This window comes from Alligator sinensis, unplaced genomic scaffold (assembly GCF_000455745.1).
Source record: "Alligator sinensis unplaced genomic scaffold, ASM45574v1 scaffold366_1, whole genome shotgun sequence".
NCBI classification, from domain to species: Eukaryota; Metazoa; Chordata; order Crocodylia; family Alligatoridae; genus Alligator; species Alligator sinensis.
The window spans coordinates 5,368,310-5,395,190 of NW_005841851.1; the positions used below are offsets into that span (position 1 = coordinate 5,368,310).

Genomic DNA, 26,881 nt, shown 5'->3' on the forward strand with positions numbered 1-26,881 from the left:
CCTGCTACTTAAGATGGGGAGGGCATGTGGGGGAAAATGAAAAAATATTTTACCCAGTTCAACTCCTGCTACTTGTCAGCATGTCCATTAGCACAACAGTTCTCAACCTTTTGCACCTTATGTCCCACCAACCACTTTGTCAAAAAACCCTGGTCCCACCATGATAAAAACAAAACCCCACTTTTCCCGAGAAGTGTATTATTATGTTTACATGCATTTTAGTATTATATTAATCATTAATTGAAATTTTCAAATGAGCTGAAGTCCCATCTACACGACCTTCACATCCCACCCCCATTGGTTGGGAAACTGCATTAGCAGACACTGCTCAGAGGAATGGTAAAGGCAGGTAAGGAGACCCAATAACTCCCAAGAGGAGGAGAAGGGATAAAATACCAGCTCTGCAGCAAGTGGTTAACTTCAGGATCAAGATACAGGGTATGGGAAACATTCTTTTGAACAGCACTGGCAAAGCACCTCTCTTTCATATGCTTTGGTTAGATAAGGATTCTGCCCAGCATCAATCTGGCGCTTTTTATGCTCATATCAGAATCAATAAACCTTAATAAAGCAGGAAGTTCTGCACTGAATTTGGGTTCTCTTCTGCCCTTAAAAGATCTCTCAATGTCCAGAGGAGCCGCAAGGGAGAAACACCTCATCTCATCTCTGTTAACCTTTCCAAGCCCAGCCTGAGGGCAACAAAATTCAGAGCTCAAGCCCCAGGTTAGTTCACAAGGGCCATGCCCTAAGGCACCCACATATTAGCACCAACAGAATCAGAAAGACAGCAGAATCAGAAATGACAAGGGACTAGATAATTTAATGTGTTTTCTCTATCTGCCACCCAAGCCCCAGTCACTATGCGACTGCTCCTGATAGTGTACTTCCTAGCGTGAAGTATCATTTGTTTTGGTTTGTATAAAGCGTGGCAATCCGATATTCTGGGCACAGAGACAAATGTTAACAAAAATAAATACTTCCACTAGTAGCAATATCCAAGAGCCAGAAGAAAGCTCTCTGAAGCTGACTGTCTCAATGTTCCACCTAGCTCAGAAGAAGCCTAAGGGAACAAAACAATGAATTTGCCCTTGGATTCTGATCCAGAGAAAATCCTTCCAATTTAGCAGGTCCACTGGAGTTCTAGGCTTGACGACAGGAACTTCTCTGTACCTGCAATGTCCCCAGAACACGGCCAGAAATTCCAGGGGTTGGCTGCCTGGCACTACCATTGCAGTTTGTTAAATTAGTCTCGGCTCAGCTTTGCTGACAGCTGCCCCTCATTAAGCAGATGGCACCACTGAACCTGTGCTGGGGAGCAGAGGCTGCATTTTTCCTAGTCACATCCCTGAGCTCCGAGGAGTTGCAGCCAAGTTCAGCCCTGTCCTCTATATCAGAGCCTGAGGCTGTTAATAGTCTTCCTGAACCCATGGCTGTCAGGGCATGGTCCAAATGGAGCAGCTCCAGCAGGAGAAAAAGAAGCTGCGAAATGCTCAGACAGATGCAGTAACCATGTGCTCTGCTGACTTCAGCTGTACAGCTCAAAGGAACCTGGCATCAGATCTTCCTCCTAATAGAACAAATTTGTGGCAATGGGAAGCATCTACCAAGACATTAAGAATGAAGAGATATGCTATGGAGTCCAGCTGCTGTAAGGTTTTCCAAGGCTTTTAAATGCTTTTAAAAAAACAGTAGGGGCTAAATTCTGCTCTCTGTCACCCCTAGGTCCCTGTTAGAGTTCAGCTACCTCTGGGGGCCTGATTTTTGAGCACTGACACAAGGGGGAAGATCCTTCTTTCCCAGAATGTTGGGTCTGTGAAGGCCTACAAATTAGCTAGCCAAACCATAAGTCAGGTTGGTGCATCTCTGCCCTGCTCCTGATAAGCAGGGCACACTTCAAAGACCCACTAGCTAGATTCTTGCAAGATGTAAGCAGGGTACAGGCTAAGGACTGACCGGGCCTAGAAAGAACTCTCCACCTATTTCTAGCCATGGTCACTCCAGATGAGGGCTGGTACACACCAAGAAGTCACCGGGGGAAGCTGTGTTTGGTGCTGCCTATGCTGGATCTGCTGGAGATAAGCAGAGATCTCTGACTGGTGGGACTATCCAGGTGCACATTTCACCAGGGCTGCAAGCCACTGACGGGTGTATAGATCAGCCAGGAACCGAGCAAAATTAAAATGTTCTCCAAAAAAGGCTGAGAGGTTTGTTGCACTTGAATCTCTAGTTTCTTCTGAGGCAGAAGGCAGCTTTTTGTTCCAGAGTGGATGGATATTCCTAATAGAGCACAAAGTAAAATTATGTTGTTTGAGTCCCTTGATTTAAAATGTCAAAAATCTGGCATCAAAGAATTTAAAAAGGGACAGTTGCGACTGGAGAATTCCCAGGCTTTGAAGTAGCAAAAGACAAGGCAACTACCATTTCAAAGTGCTCCTTCAAAACACAGTCACAGAGACACTCTATGTTTCCTGCTATATTACCATTACATAGATATCATCACCACGATAATTACAGACAATTACAGGTTAGGAGAAATTCCTTAAACTCAAGACTTAAAAGCTGTCTCTAGTCCAGGATGTTTCCTTGGAATTATTTTCCAGATGGGTCTTTAAAAACAGGCTTATCACTTTTCAAGGGGGTGGGGAAAAGTAGAAGAAAAGTTAAGGAAAGAATCAAGTTACACAATGGTCTTATGCTTGGCTCTACCCTATTATAACAGGGGCTGCTGCCCAGACGGCAAGAGTTTTATTTTGGATCTCAGAACCCAGCATTTGTGCTGCCCTGTACAACCAGCACCTCCAGGTTGATCTCCCTGCTCCCGATTTTGGCCCACCAGCCACCTATTCAGTACACCGATAGGCTGCCCACTACCTATCAACTCAAACTATTGCACTTAGGTTACCGAAGGCCAAAATCATCTTGCACCTAAGCAAGTATAGGTCTACTGATGGGAGCTGTTGTACCTGCTTATATCAGGGCTGAATTTGGTCTCCTTTAAACTTCATGACACTTGCTTTATAAGAAAACCCTGTGATTCTGCACCAAAGCAAGTGTCAAGTCAACTACTGTCATGACAGCAGTTAGGCACCTTCTGGATGCACCTCCATCACACCCATCACCACATCTCCGGGCTGAGATTTTAGCTTCTCTGGTGGTGCCAGCCCATTACTTTTAATTGATTCCATCTGCAGCCAAGCTCATGGCTTCATCCAGGGGTGCTCCAAGGTTACCAAGATGATCACTGATGCGTATCTGCTGTTAACAAACTCTGTATCCCAGTGCCAACAGCAGCTGAAGACCACAGCTGAGCTGCTGACAGCAACCTTGCACTAATTTCATTTTACTCCAACAAACCTTGCATTTTATTTCTCTGGATCAGCTGGAAGGGAGCCTACTCATGGCAGCCTATTTACAGAACTTACAGCCAGAAGGCACCATCAAGATCACCTATCAGCTGACCTACTGCAAAACATGCTGAAGATGCCATTTAGCAGTTCCACCATCGAGACCATTTGAAAAGGTTTCCATTGCCACAGAGTGAATTTCAGCCTTCAAATCTTTAGTTTAGACCCACATTTTTTGTGTGTCCAGAGGCTGGGGGCAGAGGGGCATGATGAAAGGCTGCAATCAAAAAGTGAGTAAGGACACAGCTGGCTATTAAAAATATAGGCTTTATGGAGAAAGCTGTGCAAGGGAGCTCATTAATAAAAAATTCCAACAAAAGAGGGGAATAAAAAGGGCAACAGTAAAATGTTGTCTATGTATCAGAGTGGCCAATTACAGTGGAGGGAAGAGAGAAGGGGTGAGGAGTGATGTAGTGTGGTATGCCTAGTGGACATACCAGACCTATGGGTGTCTATACATGTGCTCTGGAGTGGGGGCGGGGGGGGGAGGTGCTTTAACTAATTAGCATGCTCCAGCAGACTTGTAGCAGACTTGATTAATCAAGTCTGCTCCAAGGTCCATCATGTGACTAGGTGCCCTACATCACAGAATGATTGGTACCTACATGTAACACTGACTCATTTCATAGTGAACTGGTTTAAAAGAGTTCTTGATTTTTCTAGGCACACTTTTTAACTCTTCCAGGCAGCTCTAAACTGATTTAACAGACTGCTTGTCTGCTTCAGGTTTAAACTGTATTTAAACTGGTCTAAGTGTTACATATATCCATAACCTCACATATTGATAGTCCTTGATTGTTTGTTCATACCTACTCAGATAGGCTTCTGGTACCAATGCCCATATATTATACCCCTGACCTAGAAAAGACAGACCTAGGTTAAAATGCTAAAGGGAGTCAGCCAGTGAAGTGAGTTACATCTTCTATTCATAAAGACAATATGAGAACTCCCTATAAGAACTGTTAAAGTGCAAAAAAGGGAAAATATTAGGATTTTCAGTTTTATGACCTACACTCAGAACAGAGCCCATCTTCAAAGCTCTGCTTGAAACTGTCTTACACTCTACTCAGGAGGAGAGTTTTGATGCTGTTAAACATCAGAGGATGCATCTTGATTGACTTTTCATGGTTTGGCTTCATTCTCTGCACCTCTGTGTAGTAACTGCTCTGGCTAATCCTACCATTTTTTATTCAACAGTCTCTGCTCTGATGAGATTAAGAGAAAATGGAAATGCATTCATTTTCTTCAAGCCTTCCCACAACCCCAAAAAAGAGATTTCCAGCTCAAGCTGATTTCTAGTATTGTCAGTCAAAAATATGATCATGGTGCCAAAAGCAACTCTTCTACAGTATGTCTGCATGGAGCCCAGTACCAGACTGAACTATTACAATGTGGATGCCACTAGAGATCACTTTTAAAAAAAAACAGCTAGCAAAGAGTAAAGATTCTGATGTGATTTGTGGCACTTCCTATGGTAAGGGCATAATGATTATTAAAAATTAGCTTTTTTCAGTTCTAAGAGGTACTGGATTTAACCCATCATGGCTTTTAATGATTTGGATCCTGGGCACTCTCCCATTAAACCGCAGCAATTGAGATCAGCTGGGACACACAGGTTCAGAGTTCCTAGATTTGATAGCTCCTAGGATCTGAGGAGAAGAGTACAACCCTTAGGTTGGAAACAAGTTCCTGCTGCTGGTCTGACTGAGGCTGAATTCACTGAGTGGCAGGATGCATTGCAAAACCTCTCCAGGCTTCAAGCAAGGATGACTGGGAAGGTTGGGCAGAGAGATCTTGTGTTTGTATGGGCGAAGAGTGCTTAGTGTTTCGAAAGCATTCTTTCATCATGATAACATAAGAGTGCCAAACTGGGTTAAGCCAATGGTACATCTACTCCAGTGTCTGTGTAAGGGTCTATTCAAGACACGATTCTGCAGATTTCACAAAAAACACCAAATATGGGATTGTCCACAAAATCAATTTACAAAAGTGTATAGTTCATATAATATGCTGTTTTAGACTGTCCTACTGCTTACTGCAATACAAAGGCAATTGACTTGCATCTAAAATTATGCGATGATATCACTACAATCATAGATCATGTGGTTGAGAGTTCCTGGCTTCTTGCATTGATGTAGACTAAGTGAAGGTGCCAGTCACTAAGGTAGAGTGAAATGATTATTCAGCAACATATTTTAAGAAGTTAAATACAGTAGTTTGAAGTATGAAAATGACTGAAAGTAAATCATATAAAGCTAAATACATTTGAGCTCAGGACTGTGCAACACAGTTCCCTGTAGGAATCTTACATTCAGATGGTGATAAATTGTTTCGTTCATCTTGCAACATGACTTTAGATGTATCAAGAAAAAACACCACTGAATGCCATTTAGAGTCTGAACTGCATATAAAAGTAAAGACTTCTGCAGAGGCTGCAGATCAGAACAAAAAACAAATGACAGTGTCCTCAATTTTTAAAAGAACCACTAAAAGCAGTTTAACAAGAAGAGAAACTACATTTGTGTTAGTGGAGGCATTCACTGCTGCCAGCATACCTTTGGAAAAAATTGATAACCTGAAACTAAGGGAGTACGTAAAAAAAACAAAATACATACCAAATGCTGGCAGTTTCCCATGTGCAAACAAATTTTGCCAGGATTATCTACCAAAAGTAACTGCTTTTCACGTTCAGTCTACAAAATCTGCATTGGCAGAATGATTCAATTTCAATTGTAGCAGACAAAACAACAAATGCGCAGAATAACTGCATTTATTGCAGTTATTCTGCAATAATTAGAATATTAGAATAACTGCAGTTATTATAATAACTGGTGACTCCACATTTTATTTACACCTGGGAGCTGGAAAGACTGCAGCCTGCCTGTTTTTCAAATACAGCCGGCCTGGATCACCTCACGTCTGTAAATTTTTCAACTGTAGCACAAGCTGTAGTGAAGGCTGTTGTAAACTATGGCTTAGAATTTAACAAGATCTCAGCATTTCTCTCTGGTAATGCAGTGTATATGTGCAAAGCTTTTTCTGATGTGCTCCATGGAATGATGCCCAATGCAATTCACGTTACCTGAAAAGCACACATTCTTTCTTTAGTAAGTGATATCTGGTGCACATGTTTTCCTGATGTGGATAGACTGGTTTCCTCTTTTAAAAAGCATTCAAACATTGTTCAGGCCATAGGTTTTGATATAGGAGTCCATCACCAATCAAAGAGAAGATCTAAATTCAACTGTGTGACTTCCGGCAGAACCAGCGATTACAAGGTGGAAATTGTGGTTTAATGCAGATTACCATGCAAAAAATATTAAGTACTAATAGCAATGTGTGTGCAACGAGCTTGAAATCACACTTGGCACACAGCATATGCTTAAACTACGTAATCTCTTAAAACAGGGCGACACTGAAGATAGAGTTAAGTTTGGGGCTGAAAACGTGATTTGGTTCATGGAGCTTCTAGCGTGATTTGAAAGTCTGCAGGTTTTGATTCACAAAGCACAAAACAAACTGATGGATGTAATAAATTGTATTGAAGACATGGCATCACAACAACTTTTAGACTGTCAAACTGAAAACCAATGCAGACAAGAACTGTTCCAGGCAATAGCTGCAAAGTTAAATCAGTACCACAAATACGATCAGTCACTACCACCTCAACTTAAATAACTAGCTGCCTACTTTTTTAGTGCTGTTCACATTTTTTACCCAAATCAGGTGCCTTTTCTTAGTTTTGACCCTCAGCTAAAATTAAATCAATCTCTGGATGGCAGAAAGAATATGACAATGAATAGGCTGCTTACATGTATGTTGTCAAAGAATGACAGATGCCTCCAAATGTAACTGAGTTTTGAGATTTTGTTTCTGATCAGCTTCCACATCTCTACATCTTGGCAAAACACTGCTTTACAATTCCAACCAACTTAGTGGATGCAGAACATGCAATATCGGTATAAGGACAATTCTTCACACTAGAGACAGAGGATGTCAGCTGCTACCACTGGTGGATACTGCATGCTAGCATTTAACAACTAAAATTAATCATTTTTATTAAGAGAAGCATAAATTAGTATTTCTAAACTTTTTGTACAACTCTACATATAATTTATTTTGTTGTACTACTTGTATGAGCACATGCAGGAAATATCCATGGAATTTGCTATTTACACTGTGACCAACCCATGAAAATTGTTTAGTTTCTTTGTGATTTAAGTAGACCCCTAGTCCTGTGGCAAGAGTGGAGACTTTAGAGCAGAGGTGACCAACCTGCTGCATGCATGCTACAAGTAGCATGGACAGCTACTTCTTTAGAGGGAGAGCACTGAACCACATACGAATAAAGAATCATTTTGCGATGTGTTTTTCACCAACTTCCACATGCCTAAACTCTTGAGGTAGGTATATTGTTTAAAAAAAAAAAAAAAAAGAGTAAATACTCAGCCAATTTAATTACAAAATCAAGTATTTCATTCCTGTGAGCAGCACTGCTGGAGCAAATACCAAGAAGTAAAGTGAGTTAGAATCCAATCTGCCTCATACCTTGTCAGCATAACTATTACCTAAGATCAGATGCGTTGCTGGTAATGCAAGAAGCAGAAAGTATGTAAAGAGCATGAAAAGTCCCAGAGTGTGCTTGTGATAGCATTAGCTCAGACGAGGCCCTTGCCTTGTTAATACATTAGATCTACAATTCTTGTGAATAAGCCTGGGCACAGCCATGTCAATTTAAAGTCATTTTTCAGAGTATAACCCAAATTTCCAGATAGGCACGGACAATAAAATGCCTTGTGTTCTATGGTACTCCCAGTTTCTTTCCAGTCCTCTGCATCATCTATAAAAAGGAAGAGGTGTTCTCTCCATGGTAGTATTCCTGGTTCAATGACCTTAAAGTTGACTGCCGACTTGGTTACTACAGTCTAACAGAGGCAGGCCAGTGAGTTCTATTTTAATGAGAATAAAGCCTGGCAGAGGCCCTCACCCCTTTGCTTTGCTTGGCTTTGGAAAAGCCTGCTGCAACAACTGCCCCCTCACACCATCTCAGCAAGGCCTTGGAGATTTTTATCATATACTCTTTCAATTTCAGGCTTCCTACTGGATTTCTTTTGTGTGTGCAAGAGCCCTTAAAGGAGCCTGAGAAAGCACTGGCATCATAGAACATTGTACCAGGAGGCAGATAAGAGAATACAAAAAGCATAACTGAATTTTTATGTCATGAAATCTTAATAGCTTCTCCCGCAATGGATAAGAAAGCTGAAGTGTATACTGTTCTATAAAATAAGATACCTGGAATTTATTATGCAGTGTATTTGTGTTATACTGTACTACCAAAATAGCAGGGGCTGTGGGATAGATTTATAGGTCAGACCTTGCTAATCTTCCCAATGAGCGACTGCACTTCAGTCATTAACGTGGGAAGAGCCAGTGGCCAATTTACAATATGCAGGGTCCCCTACACCAGCAGAGATTGGGAGGACTGCACAAACAGTGCCTGCTCCTTCTGCAGAGAGAAGTGCTAGACTCCAACACCCATCATTACACAGCACATGAAATAGTGGTTGCAGGCTCTAGCTGAAGCAGTACCCGAGCTAGATGAAGGGTCAGGGCTGGATCTGAGTAAGGAAGGGAAAAGGACGGAGGGTTTCAGAAGATTCCTCAACCCAAAACAGCCTTACTGTGATTAATTATTGATCACTTGTTGGTAACTGAGTTTCAGGAGCAACCAGTCTGGGGCCCATTGTGATCTATGCCACGCTAATCCCCTGATAAATGACAGATGCTCTCTTAATTCCCCATTAACCAGGTAAATTGCAGCCTCTAACTCACAAAACCTGCACCTATGTTTTCAGGGTCTTGCTGACAGCGCAAAATTTCACCATGCTCAGAGTAGGATGTAGAACTGAGCTTCCTGACGTGATACTGGCTGGTCAGAACAGATTAGGGCACCATATGCTCAGCCTCATCATGATTAAATCCGGCTGGATGTTTTTGGCCAAAGAACTATTTTTCCCCTCCTGAAAAAATTCTGTCTTTTCCTGAGCCATTTGATTTTTAACAATGCGCAATAAAACTCCTGCACTGTGAGTGATTGCTTTCAGGAGCTCTATAAAACTTCACAAAGACATCTGCACTCTTCTGTTCTGAAGATGAGGGATGGGATGATGTGTGATGCCTTTAATTAATTTCAAAAGCATGGCATGATCACAGGAAACAGATGTAATACACATTTAGCAAAGTGGAAACAATTAACCGCAGTGGCTAACCTGTGTCAAAGCCAAAAGCGCTTATGTACTGAGGGTTTGAAGGTCTCAAGTGTCTCAGCACTAAAAGCATGTATATATATACACACACACACAAGATGCATCACAGTGCCAGGCTGAAGCACCCGCGACCAGCTCTGCATGCATTTCCCAAGCCAGAAACAGCATAGCTGCATCAATGCAGAGCTACATATGGTGCAATAGCTTCTCAGAGCTTATTCCAGCATGTGCAGAATTGCACTAACTCAGTACAACTCTGCCTTATGCCACAGACACATAGCCCACGTATACTCAATAAGTTTCACTGCTACTGTAGCACACAAAGACTCCAATTTAGATCAAGTCTTCATTATACTCGGTCCCTTGCCAAAACATGCAGAAGAGACCTCTGCAGCATAGGCGACTGGTAGGGGGTGCATGGTGGTGCATGTGCCCCCCCCACAGGGACGGTGCCCCCCGAGAGTCGACACTGATGCTGTCGGTAGGGCTGGTACCTCCCCTGACAGGGCCGCTGCCGTCGGCGGCTTCTGTACGTGGCCCCCCAGATTCAGGAGGCACCAGTCACTTATGCTCTGCAGTAGTGAACCAGGGGGTAAGCAGGGCACCAGTTAAGGATTCATAAAATCCCTGTTGTGTTTAGCTAGATAAACGTCTAATAAAACTGCTACGCAACTGATAACTAATCTGTGGTCCTTGTTTTCACAGCTCTGTGAACATGGCTTTCTGATTCGGCGAAGGTCACTATACAAACACCATCTTCTCTGGGAACAAAACTGCAACATGAAATCAAAAATAAGTAAATCATGTAAGCTGCAGCAATTAGAGTACAGCTAAATGGTGACTGAACCTTCTGTCAGATCCTTTCATATAAACCCCACCTCATGTTACACATATTATGACCACTAGTGTACTGCTTATACATTTCTTATTGTCCACTCCCTCTTGTGAACTGAAAAAGGAGGAGGAGCCTATGTCTTCTGCTCCCCTCTGTAACCATCGAGTACACTACTTATACTACCTTCTTCCCTAGCCATTCTTTTATAATCCCTGGAGAAGACACCAGCCTCTAAGACCAGTGTCCTTCATACAGAATCATAGCGAAGTAGGGTTGGAAGGAATCTCCAAGGATCACCTACTTCAACCCCATGCGTGAAGCAGGATTATCCCTATCCAAAGCATAATCTAAACTCTACATAAAGATTACCGTCAACCCTGACACAATATAGACCTAACACCCTAGCCTGCCACAGGTAAAGTAGGGGAACCACGGCAGTCTGTCTAGTTTCTATAAAATGTTGTCAATACACACTCAAGAGGTCCTTGGTTGAAGGCTACACCCCCCACAGTTCACCCCACACTGGAAGGCAAACACCCCCACAGTTCATACTAATCTGACCATGGGGTAGATTTTCAGGCCATAGCTCATGCATCCCAGGAAAGAGTTCTGATAGGTGACAGTGTGTCTGGCAGCAGTCCTCACCCCCTTGTAACAGGAAGCCAGAGGATTTCAATGTGAAATCCAGGACCCTGCCCCTGCTGCTGGAGGGGGGAGTCAATAGCCTGTTAATGACCCCTTGTTCTTTACTTCACAGATGTTAACAATCACCTGTGAGGTAATAATTAGCTACTTTTTTTTTTTTTCTATTTCTTCACAGCTCCATACTCTGTGCCCAGGATGCTTGTTTTAATTTTCACTGACCAGCTGGGACTGGCCTCTGAAATCCTGGACTGTCCCAACCACTCTGGGATATATGTTCACCCTACTTTACGGGGATGCTGCAGCAGGCTAAGCTTCCTCGATGGGACCAGCAGCTGAGCAAGGGCTAGCTGCTGGGAAGCAAGCAAGCCAGTAGCAGCCCAGGTATGAGTTACACCTGGGGGGAAGACTATCTAGGGAGCTTGCTGCATGGCATTGGCAATATATAGGGGGTGCACACAGGTGCACGTGCACCCCCTGAGATAGGCCATGCACCCCCTGGAAGTGCTCTTCCAGTTTTGCCGGTTTCACTGCTGGTTGTTCCGGACTCAGTGATCAGCCACTGGGGGACCCCACCCCCATCAGCAATCTGATGCCCCCCCAGACTCGGGAGGCACCAGTTGCCCATGCTACATGGGGCCAGCACCTGGGCAAAGGCCAGGTGCTAGAAGTAGCAGCTCAGGGGCAGACATCTAGGCAGCTCAGAAGTAGAATCTGTGAGCAGCTGAGCCACAGCAGAGAAAGGCAGGCTGGTTACATGTAGGTGGCTGGAGAGTCACTGAACAGGAAGGGGTGGGGTGCTGGAGGTACATAAAGCCAGTGCCTAAGACCAGGAACCAGTCTAGCCCAGGGGTGAGCAATTATTTTGGGCAGAGGGCCACTTACCGAGTTTTGACAAGTGATTGAAGGCTGCATGACAGGCAGCCAGGGGCAGATAAATATTAATTTTCTAAATTTTTTAGGGGCCACACGGGCCGGATAGAATGGCCTGGTGGGCCGCATCTGGCCCACGGGCCGCATTTTGCCCACCCCTGGTCTAGCCCTATAGGCTGCATAGAGAGGATCTCCTGAGTGAGATGGTTGCAGGAGACAGATTGACCAACACCCAAGCAGTCCCAGAGAGCAACAAGGAAAGAGCCAAGTGGGACTTACAGCTTGTGGGAAAGTAATGACTCAGTGTGAGCAGGATTGTGTTGCACAGCCTTTGTGCTTATCTTTACATTCCAATTATGTTAACTGGAAGACTGGGTTCTGGCTATGGGAAATGTGTAGAGGCTATGGAAGAGTGCCTGGCAGGGCATTCAGTGTTAGGCAACTTAGCCTGAGGTCAGGGACCCAGAGGGCTGTGGGCTGGCGCAGACCAAGGCTGGGAGAGCCAAGGCCTGAACAAGTAGAATAGCGTGGGGTCAGAGACCCAGAGGGCTACAGGATAGTGCAGACCAAGCTGGGAGAGCCAAGGCAAGCAGAAGCAGCCTAGTCAGGCATCAGGGATCCTGGGAGCTGAGTCTGGTGTAATGAGTTAGGTTGAAGCTAGAAGAGCTAAGGACAGTGTCAAAAAGCCTAGCTGAGAGGTCAGGGACCCAGAGGAATAAGGGCTAGGACTGGCCTAAAATAGCCTGGTCTGGAATGAGCCAAAGCATGGGTCAGGAACCCCAGAAGGCTGGGGAGAACTAGGCCAAGGCAAGAGGACTAAGGCCCTGAGAGTAGGATGGAAGTCATAGCGAGTTAAGCCATGAAGGCTAAAGCCTGGTGGAAGAAGTAGAAGCTCAACTAGGGTCAGGGACCCAGGGGAAAAAAAAAATCTTTCCAGAGCCACAGGTGCAGTGGGCTGATCAGAGTACAACGGCCAGAGGCCCAGGGAAAAATAGCCTTGCCAGGGCCAGAGGCCCAGCCAGCTAACTAGAGTATTTAACAGATGGACCAGAGAGCCCAGTGGACTACTTAAAGTGACAACTCGAAAGCTTAGGTCTGGCCGAAGGAGTGGAAGGAAGCCACAAACAGCCCATACGGCAACTGGTATCATAAGGCGCTAATAGGCCAGAAGGGCCACAGTGTAGTGTCTCAGGGGCAAGGTTGAGCTAGACTGGGAGGGGCAATTATTTCAGCGGGCGGGCCGCTTAATAAGTTTTGGTGAGCTGTCAAGAGCCACAAGGATAGCCCTGCCCCCTGGTTGCCATCTTGGGACCAGAAGTTTTGTGCCTATCCCCTGACCTTTGCCACCGGAACTCTCTTCCTTTGCCCCCTGGAAATACTCTTTTTCGGGAGAGGGGTTTGCCATCTTAGAACCAGAAAAAACAGTTTATACACTAGAAGGCAAACACCTAGTACAACACATTTTTAATTTATTACAAAAAATATTTTTGTCATGGTTTGTTTGCGTATTGCATATAGAGGTGATTGCATAATAACTCAAAAATGAAGTCTTACTCTTGTATACTGTGTGTGGGGTATGGTTGGGGTTGGGGGGTGTGTATGGTGGAGTGTGGGAGGAGTGGGGGCAATAGGATATGTTGGAGTGTGTATATGTGGGGAGTTGCAGAGACAGGGTGTGGGTGTGTGATACTTGTGGGGTATGAGGCTGGGTGGGTATGGGATTCCCCGCCCCCCTCCCCACTGCACGCCCCTGCTGCCAGCGGCAGCAACAGGCGCTAGGGAAACTGTGCTGGCAGTACAGAATTCTGCAGCTAATACCTCACTTAGATGGAAAGTATATTTTGAGAAGAAAGCAGTGGGTTCAACAAAAGACAGAAATATTAAGACTTGGGATCAATCTATGAACATGTTTCAAAAGGTTCAAAACCCACATTTTACTGATTTTTAAAATGAGTAAAAACAATGACCTTTATGGCAAGGTGGCAAGCCAAGTCAAGACTTAATATTTGACTCACTTATTACATCTGTTTGATTGGTCTGCCTGTGTCTTCTTGAGAACTAATTTCATTTAAGATAACTGAAATTCCCAAAGCTCTCCTTTTCATTGACAAAATAGTTTAAAAAATACACAGACACATACTAATTTGCAGTTCTTTGTTTAGGGCAGTCATTACTCTTACAACACATTAATCTAAACCTAGTTGTGTGGCTTCTTGGTGCATAGTTCATTTTTCACTGCTTTGGAAGAGGGTAGTATCAAAACTAAATTGGCCATGTCCTATCCCTATCAACATCAGTATCAAAATTCTTGTCTTCAGTGAGAACAGGAGTACACCCAGTCTGATCTATATTTTTATAGCCATAGATAATTACCTTTATGCCTTTCCCACTTAAAAGTGTAAATATTTTAAAACACTATTGTATTATTGCTTTATTATACTAGAGTATAATAATAAGTCCACTAGCAAAAGAAGCATGTTACATCATCATTTTTTTAAACATATCAGATGCGACTGTGGTTTCAATATGTTGTAGATTTAATGTCAATGGAAACTGAATGCCCTGAAGGGATTGTTTAACAATCTATATTGGGTGAGAGGAGACAGGGGTGGCAAGGGGTGCACGCGGGTGTATAGAGGAATCATGTGTGCATGTGAGGGGGGGCTGCCTGGGAGCCAGCCAGGGGTGAGGGGAGATGCAGGGGGTGCGTGCAGCAGAGCTTGACCAGTCGGCAGCTGTCCCTGCAGTGCTTTACATGCCCCCCCCCGCCCAAAGCCAGGGCAGTGCTCCCATGCACACCCGCCAGCCCGGGCTTGAGGCCTGGTCAACACTCAACTTCTAGCAGGGCTGTTCCCAGTGTGACTGCAGCTAGCCAGCTCACATTGTCACTGGAAGGCAAGGAGAGCAGAGCAGCACCCAGCTGGCTGCAGCCACAACAGAAACTGCATGCTGGCTGGGGCCAGCAGGGCTGTTCTGCTTCCCTCACCTCCAGCTGCCGCTGCTGCCACTGCTGCTGCCCTTGCCACGCTGCTCGGGGTGGGCAGGGGGAAGCTTCAGTGGGAGGATCCTGCTCAGTGCATGGAGCCCCAGCTCTAGCTCCTGCCACCTTCCACCCACTCTGCCTGCCCAGTGTGATGAGCAGCCCCTGCGGGCGGGCAGGCAGAGTGGGTAGAAGGTGACCACGAGCTGGAGCTGGATCTCCATGCACTGGGCAGGAACCTCCCACTGGAGCTTCCCCCCACCCAGAGTGGCGTGATGCAGCACAGCAGGAGCTGCAGCCGGAGGTGAGGGGAGCAGAACAGCCCCACTGGCCCAGGCCCCAGTCAGAGCGCAGCTTCCAGTGGGCCTGTTCCCAGTGCAACTGAAGCAGATCAAATGCTGCTGTGCTCCCTTCACCTCCAGTGGCCGCTCCTCCTCCTATTCCTGCCCCTGCTGTGCTGCTCCAGGTGGGCAGGGTGGGGGAAGCTTCAGCCCAGTGGCTCCCACTGGAGGTGAGGGGAGCACAGGAACATCCGGCTGGCTGCAGCTGCACTGGGAATAGCCCTGCCAGAAGCTGCGCGCTGGCTGCGGCTGGTGGGAGCACAGCGTGGGCTGCCTAGGTGGGAGCAGGCACGGCTCAACCCCATGTGGAGCACTGCAGAGGCAGCTGCAGGTTAAACCAACGAGCTGACAGGCTAGATCTGGCCCGCGAGCCACATTTTGCCCACCCCTGAGCTAGACTGAGCTCACTCTGGGGCCCCGGGAGCAGCCTCGCAAATTCTTATAAATAATATCAAGGCATAGCAAGTGAGGCAGAAAGGGAGGGTGCCCTGGGAAGCTGAAGTTGGGGCAGGGGTTGAGTGGTCACCAGGGGGCATCACAGCCACCCCTGGGCACTGATCCCGTCACGCTCCTCCACTCCAGGACTCCATGAACTTGAAGTCAATACTTTGATCTAGCTGTGCAGGTCTGCATGTCCATCTTGCTCTCATTCTTATACACCCATGCTCATATTCTGGCTTAAACAAAATGAGTTTGATTTGCATTTTCACTATGAAGAAAGAATTCATGTTCATTCCACACAGCTTAGAATCAAGCTTGAGGAAGGAGCACCTACCTTCGTTCATAGCCCAAGCACCACAGACGTCCTGCACAGCCCTGCTTCCACACTTTGACCATCCGAGTGAAGGCTTGCACGCATGGCTGCTGGTGCCCCACAATTGCCAGCTCTTGCTCTGTACAAACGTTTGGCCTGTCAGAGAAGAATAGACATTCTTTAAACCTCCTCACTGCTGGGGCTGCACCACAACATATTGACAGCTCAGGAAGGAAGAGAAAGTGAGAGGCCTACAATTTTTCCTCAGAAGATATTTATACAATATTTATCTACTCCATTATATTATTTATAAAGGAGGCCTGGGGAGAGAGATGGTCTCAGCTTGTCAGGTCTTGAGCTATCAAGGGCTTTTTATGTCAAATACAACCTCTTAACCTCCTCCCGGAACCCCACAGGGAGGCAACTCAGATCATGAATCACTGATGTAATGTTCTTGAAGCAAGATACATCACTAACTGAGCACCCTGACATTTTTTTCCTGTAATTTCAATCCAAATCACACAAAACTATGACCATTTTGTATGTCTTCATCTCATCTGAATATCAAAGGCCTTTGAGAATCATATCAGCCTCATGGCACCTCTATGAGTTACAGATCATTCAGCATTTTATACATGAATAAGCAGAGATATGGAAAAAGCAAGATCTTAACAAAAGTCCAAAGACTGGCAGAGGCAGGAACAGGACTCCTGGTATCATGTTCCAACGCTTGCCCTGCAACCTTTCCCCATTTTATTTCATTTTCAGGTACAGAAGTGGGCATGTAGCAAAAAGTATAAAGTAACACCTTTTTATACTATCACCTCCACTGAAATTAAATAAACTATTAATAAACTTTCCACTTTTATAGCAAGGATCCCTTCTTTCATAAGATTTAACCAGTAATTGATTAAAATAAACAATACGAGGTTGGTAGGGGATGTATATCATTACGCCCCTCACGAACCAGAGATGTGCAGCCACCTCTGGCACCAAATACACCTGATGGCTCAATTTAAGCCAGGAAGTGATCTCACCGGGATGCTCCCAAGGAAGTAAAATATTCTGCTTCCAAATGAAACATAGGAGGAATATTAAAGTGGTCAGAATGCAACATTTGTCAGGATGTGAACAAGCCTTCATCCTGCCACGTTATAGATTCACAATAGAAAAGAAAAATTAAGCCTCTTTCAATTGTGCACGTTAAAGTTCTTATTATTGGAAATCAGAGTTACGGCAGGCCAGAAAAAAAGCATACATTATTTCAATCCATCCTTTTAGGCCACTAGGTTCATAAAGATCATTTTTCATCAAGTGAATTGCCAGGAGAGTCAAAACGGAAACAATAACAGACAAATCTACTTCCAAACACATTTCCCAGCTTACTCCCTGCAGGCTCCATACTCTGTGAGCTCTCAAACCAAGAGAACAAGCAAGTAAGGTGCATTTTTCTTTTAAAAGTTATGGAACATATAAAATTAATCAGCAGCTTTAAAGAGATGATGATTAGTAAGCAAATATATCAAGAACTCACACAAACTACAAAATGTCTTAGTGCACTGCAAACAAATGATTATAAGATTAAAATATTTTAGCTTCCCAAATGCTAACAAATAAGCCCTTTGCATGTATCAAGTGCCCCCAGTTTGGCATTTCTGATCTCCTTTTTCCCTCTCCCCACAAAAAAAAAATATTTTTTTTTTTACTGTCAAGTTTGTTTTACATTTCCAGAGTGCCTTGGCACTGAACAGAAGCTATTGGGATTAATTTCTGAAAGGAGAGACAGGCATCTAGGATTTGCCAGCCAAGCTCAAACTCTTGGTCCATCAAGCAAGGCCTTTATCAGCTGCTGTTCATTAAAGCTACAACAGCATTGACTAACACATGGGGGGGGCAGTATGCAGTTGCTGCCAAACAGTGAAAAATGCCATTTTCTCCAATCCGTTATAAAGCGGGGAAGCATTTCCGAAGTTGGTTTTAATTTCCATTGCTAACACAGGTTCTGGAAGTGAGAGAGGCATTTTTGGAATTGCGCATTCTGAACAGTGAAAAGCTGAGAATGTCTTTGCTGATCCATAAACAAGCTGCAGCCTCATTATTATGACTGTAAGGCTGTTTGAGTGGCCACAAGCAGTGGGAGGTCTGTACTTCAGAGAGAGGGTTTGAGCTTTGTTTTGATGTTTTCAACATTTTCTGAGGGAAATGTTGATTCTGTGTTTGGAATTATTTCTTGCCAGACTGGTTAAACCTGAGCTTATTTTAGGAATTAGTTGCTTTGTATCCTGCTGGGAAAAGGATGTCTCTCCCCCCTGTTGTAGCCCTTCCTGCTGGCTGGCTTTAGGGTTATACTAAAGCTGCTGTGCGAAATGATGGCCGTGAAGCCTATGGAGCATGTTTCTAGCCTCATATTGAACACAGAAGGCCGATGGAATAGCATCTTTTTCCAAAAATCACACAAATTGCTGTGAGCTGCAATGCTTCTGAGCATTCTAGCTGAGACGGTGCTTCTGGGGCACGGGTACAAATATTCGGTTATCTGATTTCACGACCGAAGGAAAAAACGGTGACTTTCCACTATTGTGAAGCCCTGCTCTGGTTCACTCTTATGTTCCTTGCTTTTTAAAAACTGGAGGTTGAATCACTTCGTAAATCCTGTACCGCTCCACTTTTTAAAGTAAAATTCCAGTTCATCAATTGGAATTATTTTTAACCAATTCCAGCTGGTTCTTATCCTCAAGAAGACCCAATGATACTTAAATCTCCTTGGATACCAGCACTTCTTTGTTGTGCCCATTTCCATTTTTTTCTTCTAATCCGATTTCAAAGTTCTTCAGTTCTTGGGGACTGCCATCCCCAATCCAATCCACTGGGACCCCTGCTCCCATCTCTTACAGTGGCAACTGCCAGATGCTTCAGAAAAAGTTAAAAACAACTTACTGGACAACCATGCAATACATTCTGAGAAAGGTTCTTTATAACCTCCATTGAAGAGACGGGATTATTTCCATTATTACTTTCATTCTCTCTCTGACTGTTATTATCCATGTATGTACCTATAGCATTTTTGGATCATGCTAAGCTCTTGACTCAAAATGAAATCTTGTGGCACTAAGTTCCACATATTAACTAAGCATCTTGTAGAAAAATCTGTTTTCCCTTGTTACTTTCAATTGCAAAACTGTTTTGTATTATGAGAAAGAAGGAGAATCAAGAACATGTGTTCATCCTATATATCTTTTATAGTTCAGCTACCTTTACCACTCCCTCTTTTTCATTAAAGGGACCTGAATGAACAACAGTTTGATTCATTGGCAACGCTGGTCACCACCAGGACCCTTTTCCTGAATTCGAGGACCAGTAGCTTAAGATAGGAAATCTGCATTAGATCAATGAATCTATCAACTTTAAGACCACGGGACAGTTCCCCTCACAAAGAATCCAGCATAGCTATAGATTAAGGAGCTACACTTGATCTGAGTCAAAAGGCTGAAAAGTGATGTGATGTTGGCCAGGAGCATCCAGGTTTGCCTGGTAAAGACCCAGTAAAGTTATTGACACTGAGGAAAAAAGAGGAAATGTGATTCTTATGCATTTTTTCAGAGAAGCGTACGCAGGCCTTCTCATTGCCTATGCATTCTGATTGTGGGGAGGAAAGGTATTTTGAAAAGATGAGGTAAACAAGCACCTGGTCTGAACAGGCATTTTTCCCTGCTGTCTCCCTAGGGAGAAGCTCCTCTCCTAGCAGCTAACACACTTCATGAGCATTTCTACCTCTAGGCAAAGTGAACCACAAAGCCTGTTTGAAAGATCCAGCAATTACTTGTCCATTAAGCTGACAGGTATATTTTTCACCTTGAGACTTTTAAGAAAAGTAGTCACAAAAGCCAAGATAGAGTCAAAGAGGAGGCTTTTTTCCTGTTGGCCTGGATTTTAAAATGATAGGGTTGAGGCCATGTCCACTAAGTCACAGTTTTTCCACCCTATACAAACTTTATTTATAGGTTAACAGATTATTTTTCTAAGTGTCATTGTTGCCAACTCCACCCGAGGTTTCTGCTTCTGACACCATCAGAAATAACAATTCTGGCACTAACCTTAAACAGTGAGTTTGTCAATGCTGCCAAGGCAGCATCCATTCCATTTCACCCTCTCCTGGAGGCGCCCGCTCTTTTACAGCCCAGGCATGTAAATACTCTAGTTGGGTAAAGGAGCTAATAAGTGCAATTCAGTCACAAAGAGGCTCTACTTCCTAAGGAGATGCCATGTTTTTACTTGTAGTTTTTCACCTGTGATTACACTTTAATGAATATAAGAATCTGTGCTTTAAGTCTTTTAACATTTGTTCACGAATGGATGAGATTTAGGAGGAATGTGTTAATTTATTTCTATTTCTGGTGCTTAAAGTGCCCTAAAAGGCCTTGTGAATTTTCACCAAAAAAGTAGTTTCTACAGCAGAAGTCAAACTCAATAACTCCAACATGGAGAAGAGTGAGATTCCAGCTGGCATTTTACTGCTCCAGGACATTTAATTATGGTGCTGTAACAGAAAGCCTGAAAATGCCTTTTCAATTATTGGCATTTTTCCTTCAGCAGCTTTGCCTTAAAATCCTTCCTTGTTGTTCCCACATGTGGCCGCTACAGAGCTGTTCAGTCGGTAAAGCTTTTACACATGTTGGTTTACCAATATAACAATCCGAAATCCCGATGGACAGATGCCAAGGAAGCTGTTATGACTTTATTGGCATCTCCCTATTCAAAAAGCACCAAATTCACCCATTTAACCACCAGCAAAACTTGACTTTGCTACTGATGAGAGAATAGTATCCCCCTCCCTGCCCCCATGTCCTCTGCTATTAGCTTACACATGCCTTACCTCTCAGTTGTCTGCAGGGCCAGAAGGGAAAAACCGAAACAAACCACAAGAATGATGCTGGCAGCAGCAATGTTTCTGGAGTAATTTATTGCAGAGAAGGAGCGGTTTTGTGTGCACCAAACAGTGGCTTTGTGTCTAAAGGGTATTGTCAGAAGTGCCCTTTGGGGAATTATACTTCTAAATTAGATTCAATGTTTCCCAGTCCCTGGCATTTTCTTTTCTAGAGTACACTGGCACACATCTCATCTCTCCTATCTCAACCAGCAATCCTGACCCGCAACTCCTGGGGAGATAAACATGAAATCTTTTACATACACAAAACAAATGCCTTTGCACAAGTTTTTCAGAACACATCCAATGACCAGGAGTGGCCCTGACCCTGCCTAGCAGAGTTAATAACGTAAAGGAAAGATGGTTTGGGTTTAGCTCATTACATAATGCTGGTTTCACTTACAAAAATAAATAAATAAAAAAGAGAGCTCAGGCTGCCTGGAGAGAGATCTTCTCCTGGCAGTATCCCAAATTCCAGAGGAAATTTTCCAAGGGACCCACAAAGTTCATGCCAAACTGAAGTGATACCATTGTATTAAAAAAATACAGGGCTAAGAGCATCTGGATTAATACCAAAAAGGAAAAAAAAATGAGACGTACATAGAAGAATTCAGTAAGAAAGAGAAAGGAGGGGATAATAAAAAAGTATTGCTAGGAAAACACACCTCAGCCTGCATAATTATAACTCATGCTTGTACAATAGCTACATCTCAATTTAAAACAGCCAATCACTTCTTGCAAGTGGCGGGAACAATCCAAACATTTTAAACTTCAGTTCACCCCTTTGTTCTCTGCATATTTTTTACTAGAAAGGGGTAAAAAAAAAAATTCAGATTAGTTTCCATTGCATAGCAGTCTCTCCTTTATGGAGTTCCCAACCTGACCTGCTCATTCTTCTCCTCACTCAATACTTACATCAGGGGCTGCAGTTTGTTCCCATAGATGAGCAAAGATGCTTGCAGGGTGAAAACAAACAATTGTGCCAACATGTGTAGCTCCATTCTTGCCGCTATCACCCTTTTCCTTTGCAAGGCAGATCTGGAGGGTGCCTAGAAAGTTTTACAGCTTTCCCCAGAGACAGGCTGGCAAGTTCCAGTTCCTCAAAGAAAAATGCTCATTGCTATTTCCTGATGTTGCCAGTTTCTCTGTTTCTTACAATGAGCAATGCTGCTGGAGTCTTCCTGGGGCTCACAGGAGAAACAGATTTATCACTCCTGGACATTTCCTCCCATACAGGTTCAGCTGAGGCAAGTTTCTCTTGTCCCTGGAGTCCAGGGGAAGTGACTGGAACACAGGCTGTCACAGAGTTTTTCTAGGAACCAAGCCTGGCTCCTTAGTTGTGCTTGTTAGCATTGAAATATGCTGAGGAGACTTCTTCTGGCATTTGCGCCTTGACAGGACCCACACTGCTGATGGCTTAACAGGATCTGGGTTCTGTCCAACAGGGAAGCCCTATGTGGACTTGCTCAGTTTGGAGTCCTCAAGCACTTCATAAAGCAATAGATAATCCAGCACACAGAAAGGAAGGGAGCTCCTCTTTGCACACAGAAGTCCACCTCTCTAAGGATGCACTAAATTCCCCAGCCACGGGCTGTTTTCATTTAACCCTCTACACACACCTTAAGCCAGGCTCCCACCTTGTTCCTAGCAGAAGTCTCTCCCCCTCTCAACACAGGCACCTAAAGGAGCAGCTCTTCTCTCCCCTGCATTTCAGCAGCCTCACAAAACTTCCCCCTTGCCTTGCTCAGGTCTAGTTCCTTTGATTCACATGCTCTCTTGTTTCTTTCTTGCTGACAGTCAGAAATCCCTCCCACCAGCTCTTCCCACCCCCAAGGAGAGGAGGGGGTGGCAACAGAAGAGTAGCAGGCAAAATTTAGCTTTGCTGGTCAATAGACTGTTCTTTTGTAAGACCCTCTGCCAACCTCCAGAGCTATACATCCCTTCCAGCCCCCAAAGATGAGTCTGGAAAAAGCACAGAGACTCCAACTTGCCTGCACATCTATAAGAGCTAGTAAGGCTCACAGCTATTCCAAAAGATATGTGGCTGTGTCTAATAGCTGACAGGGACACGCACACCATACATGAGGATGGTGGAGGGTCAGTGCCTTCCTCACAAAGGCCTGTACATTGTGCATGATTTTTGGAAGTGCTTTAGCGGTATGGGGGTGAAATTAAACTTGTAATTAATTAGAACGTAAGCTTGGGGGAAAAAGAAAAAGCAAAGAAGAAACCCAGGCAAATTGCTGGGAAAGAGAAGGACTGAGCTTCTTTATTTAATTGTCCCCTGCTAATTAACTGCACCTCTTGCAGAGGGGAAAAATAATGGGGGTGAGGATTGTGTAGGGGAAGGAGCATGTAGAATCTGGCTCAGGAGTAGGGTTACTCTCTAGCTTTATTTGTCCTTATTTGCTATTGTTGTAACCTGTGACAGGGGTACCTGGAGAGCCCTTGCTCCTGTGGTATAAATCCAGACAAACAAACACAGCAGCCCTCTGCCCACCGCTCTCCTTGGCCTTAAGCGTTCTCAGTCTTCTCAAACATCGCTCCCAAAGGGAGCCATCAGGAGAACTTTCCTGTTTTTATTTCAGGCTTGACAAGTAGAAATACACACCCCACCTGCAAGAAACATTATGATTTTGGCCCTAGAGGGAAGTTTCACTCATATGCTTGTTGTATTTATTTGTGTTGGAAGGATTTTGAACAAATGACTGCCTGGCTCAGGAAACAGGGTACTGAGACTCTGACTCCTGGGGACAGAGTCCTCCCCAGCTCAGTTGTGTTATCAATCATGCAGTGACTTTAACTGATGGCTGTGTAAGAAGTCAGGAGGAGGGGAAGAGATATGGGTCTCCATTCAGTTCCCAGTGGGATGAGGGTCTCCCTGCCCCTGTTCCCCAACAAAAACAAAAAAGTGTCCCCAGTGCTGTTCATTTGTCTTGCATTGATCAGCCTCAGCACAGGCACCAAAGATATATGGGTCTTCAGAAAACTGGACTCTCTTCATGCCAAGAAGTGGGGCTGAGGTGTGAGAAGAGAAGACAGCACCTATGTGAGGAACTGGCTGGTAAAAGATGCATGTCAGAAACAAGGATTCACTGAGGAAGAGGCTGGGGGAGAAGCAGGCATAATCCTAAGCAAGGACTGTCCTGAAGCAAGGGAGAGGAGTCAAGCAAGATGGTTGAAGCCAAACAGCCAGCTCTCACAAGACCTTTATCCCAGAAATCTGAGAGACTGCCAGAAACAAGTCAATGGTGCAATTTGCCCTTGTATAGCCCAGGCTCTAGCTCCTGGAATCAAGTGACATGGGGAGGTTTCAATGGGGAGGTTATTCTTGTGCCAGTAAAGCCAAAGTGCACGGATAGGACTGAGATCTGCTTCAACACACTTACTTACTCTCTCATTTACATTACAGCAGCATCTTTCAAGTGCAACAGAGGTGCTGGGCCTCCAAGGCAGTGCTTACCTCCAAGAGTTTATGGAAAAGTTAAGTCAAGGGTGTTTAAGTTTGCTGGGCTGAACTCATTCCAATGCCAACTTTACTAGGTAAATGCCCCTATAATATAATATCCCTATAATTATTCAAGATGGAAAGTTTTTGGGTAATATTTTTGATTGGACCAATTGTACAGCTGGAAATGTTGGACAAAATATTATCAAAAGGACCTTGCTTCTACCTGGAGTAACTTCTCTACATTTTATCATCTGTCAACATTCCCCTTTTGTGTCTTCCCCACCCCTCCCAACCTGTCTTGCACCCATTAACTCCCATTCCTTCTGATTCTCCCTGCCACACACATTTGCATTTTCACAGACCTGCATTTTGCATATTAGCTTAAGCTTCTATTCCACCCGAGAGAGTACACAAACCCCAGCACACTCTCCCCATGTCTGAAGAACGGTGTCTGTGTCTGAAAGGTTGTAAAGAACAAAATTTCCAACTATTTAGTTGGTCTAATGAAAGAGATCATGTTTACCCAAAAAACCTTGGGTGCCTATATCTTTAGCTCAACAAGGCTATAACCAATACCCCTGAAACTTGAGGTCCAGGGAAATATTCTACTTCAAGAAGGAGGACAGTGATTTTAATGGCAAAAGATATCTTTACCCATTAGAGGCAGAGCTAATTAAGTGGCTGCTAAATTTTTTAGTGGGTAGCTCCCCCTTGTGTGTTTGGAGTATAAATGCAGTTTGAAGTCTTTAAATAAGTTGGAGGGGACAGTGGTCCCTAGAGGGCAGAGACAGGGCTGCAGAGGCAGGAGCAAGCGAGAATCACCCTGAGCTACAGGCTTATCTTCCCAACTCCGATCTCAAGTAACCGGCCCAGACTCTTAAACTAGTAACATGCGAGTAACAAATGGAATCCGTATTGCTTTCCAGGAATGACAGGAAATGTACACAGGCTGGTAGCTGTCCGTTGATCCCTACTGTGATTGTTGCCTGAAGGCACGTCTGGGAAGAAGAGAGGACATTTCGATGAAAAAGGCCTCGATTTAAACATGTCTAACATGGGCAATTACCGGACATGAGGCCTGTCCTGTAATGCTTAAGCTAATAGCTTTACTGAAGACATGGCAACCACCTGTATCGAAACAGACTACTCACGTCATCAAGGGTTGCAGGAAAAGGTTTTCATCAAGCAAACATATGAAATGTCTCTGTGAAAGATGAATGTTGGAGAGCTAAAACATGGGGTGGTAAACAGTCGAGACAGTATCGGCAAACAAACAGGGAATTTAAAACAAACAAAACAACAACCCCTTTTTCTCTAAATATTTTGATCCCTGGGTATGTAATCCCTTGCACTGTTTATTTCTCTCAACTACCAAGCACACCAAACATGGTACAACACATAGGCCCTGGGATTTGGATTTGCCTCATTCTGCCACTGACTGGTGACCCTGGGTGAACACGCGTTTCCCTACCTCGAAAAACAAGCATAATGACAGTTATCTACCTTTGAAGGGTCTTGGGAACACATGGCTGAAGAGCACTGTATTAAACAGCTACGATTCTTCTGGTGTTGCTGTCTATGGAGCTGTAACCCTGCGGGCGATGTGGCAATTGCTCGTTTTGTATACGATCTTCTACCCTGCAACCCATCCCGCTTCACCACAGGCAGCCACAATCATTACTTGACTTAACTTAGGGCTGGCCTGACTGCTTATTAACCACAGCACGAAGCAAACGCTAAAGCACAATAGATGGTATCATGGCAATGTTGCAGCCTCTGGCAGCAAAGCCGGGTTGGGTTTGGCCACCGCCTCCAGCCTTTGAGGAGGGTTGTGACAGCCGCTCCACCTCCAGATCGGGGCTGAAAATCTGGTTGAATGTCACCCCCATTTTTGTTTTTGGTCCCCCCATCCACGGCCCCACCAAGTCCTGGTCAACCTGCTCCTGGCCAAGCACCTGACCAGGAAGCAAGCTCTGGCCGGGAAGGTGCCCAGAGACTGCGGGCCGCTTGCCTCTCCCGTGCCCGAGCACGTTTCCAGGCACATCGCCAGCGGGCAGCGTCCACCGGCTCCTCGGCCGCGGTGCGGCCGCGGTGGCGCGGCCCGGGGCCTGCTCCGTGTCCCCCTCAGGCGCGCTCATTTTCACGTTTTTAACCCTTTGCCCTTCCCGTCACTCCTGGCCTGGTTTTTTTGCCTTCTTTGTCCCGAAAATCCTGTTGTATCTTTCACCCCCTGGAGCCCCGCACAGCAGGGGCGGCCGGTCAGCCCGGGGGGCTAACTGGAAGGATACAATTAGGCTGCCCTAGGCCGCCGGCTGCAAAACCTGCCTTGTGGGCAATTTAAGCAGCGCTGGAAAGTACACCCCAAGACCGGGATGCTTCCCGCAAGGCCAGGGCAGCCGGGGGCCCCGCCC

The 26,881-nt window shown here is 44.7% G+C and overlaps 2 protein-coding genes across 6 annotated transcripts in view; one reads left to right on the forward strand and one right to left on the reverse strand.

The window, feature by feature from the left end:
• MEGF6 (multiple EGF like domains 6) overlaps nucleotides 1-26,875 on the reverse strand; it is a 323,257-nt gene extending 296,382 nt beyond the window's left edge. For 4 of the 5 annotated variants that reach the window (XM_014523344.2, XM_025212106.1, XM_025212112.1 and 1 more), the window contains exons 1-2: nucleotides 21,935-26,875; nucleotides 16,117-16,251 (exon numbers count right to left, since the gene is read on the reverse strand). In XM_014523344.2, the coding sequence (XP_014378830.1) occupies nucleotides 16,117-16,251; nucleotides 21,935-22,020 (221 nt within the window). In that variant the 5' untranslated portion in view covers nucleotides 22,021-26,875. The remainder of the gene's footprint in view (nucleotides 1-16,116; nucleotides 16,252-21,934) is intronic. The other variant, XM_014523349.2, reaches the window with a different exon arrangement.
• TPRG1L (tumor protein p63 regulated 1 like) overlaps nucleotides 25,542-26,881 on the forward strand; it is a 6,105-nt gene continuing 4,765 nt past the window's right edge. The window contains exon 1 of the mRNA XM_014522980.2: nucleotides 25,542-25,555. Coding sequence (XP_014378466.1) covers nucleotides 25,542-25,555 — 14 coding nt within the window. The remainder of the gene's footprint in view (nucleotides 25,556-26,881) is intronic.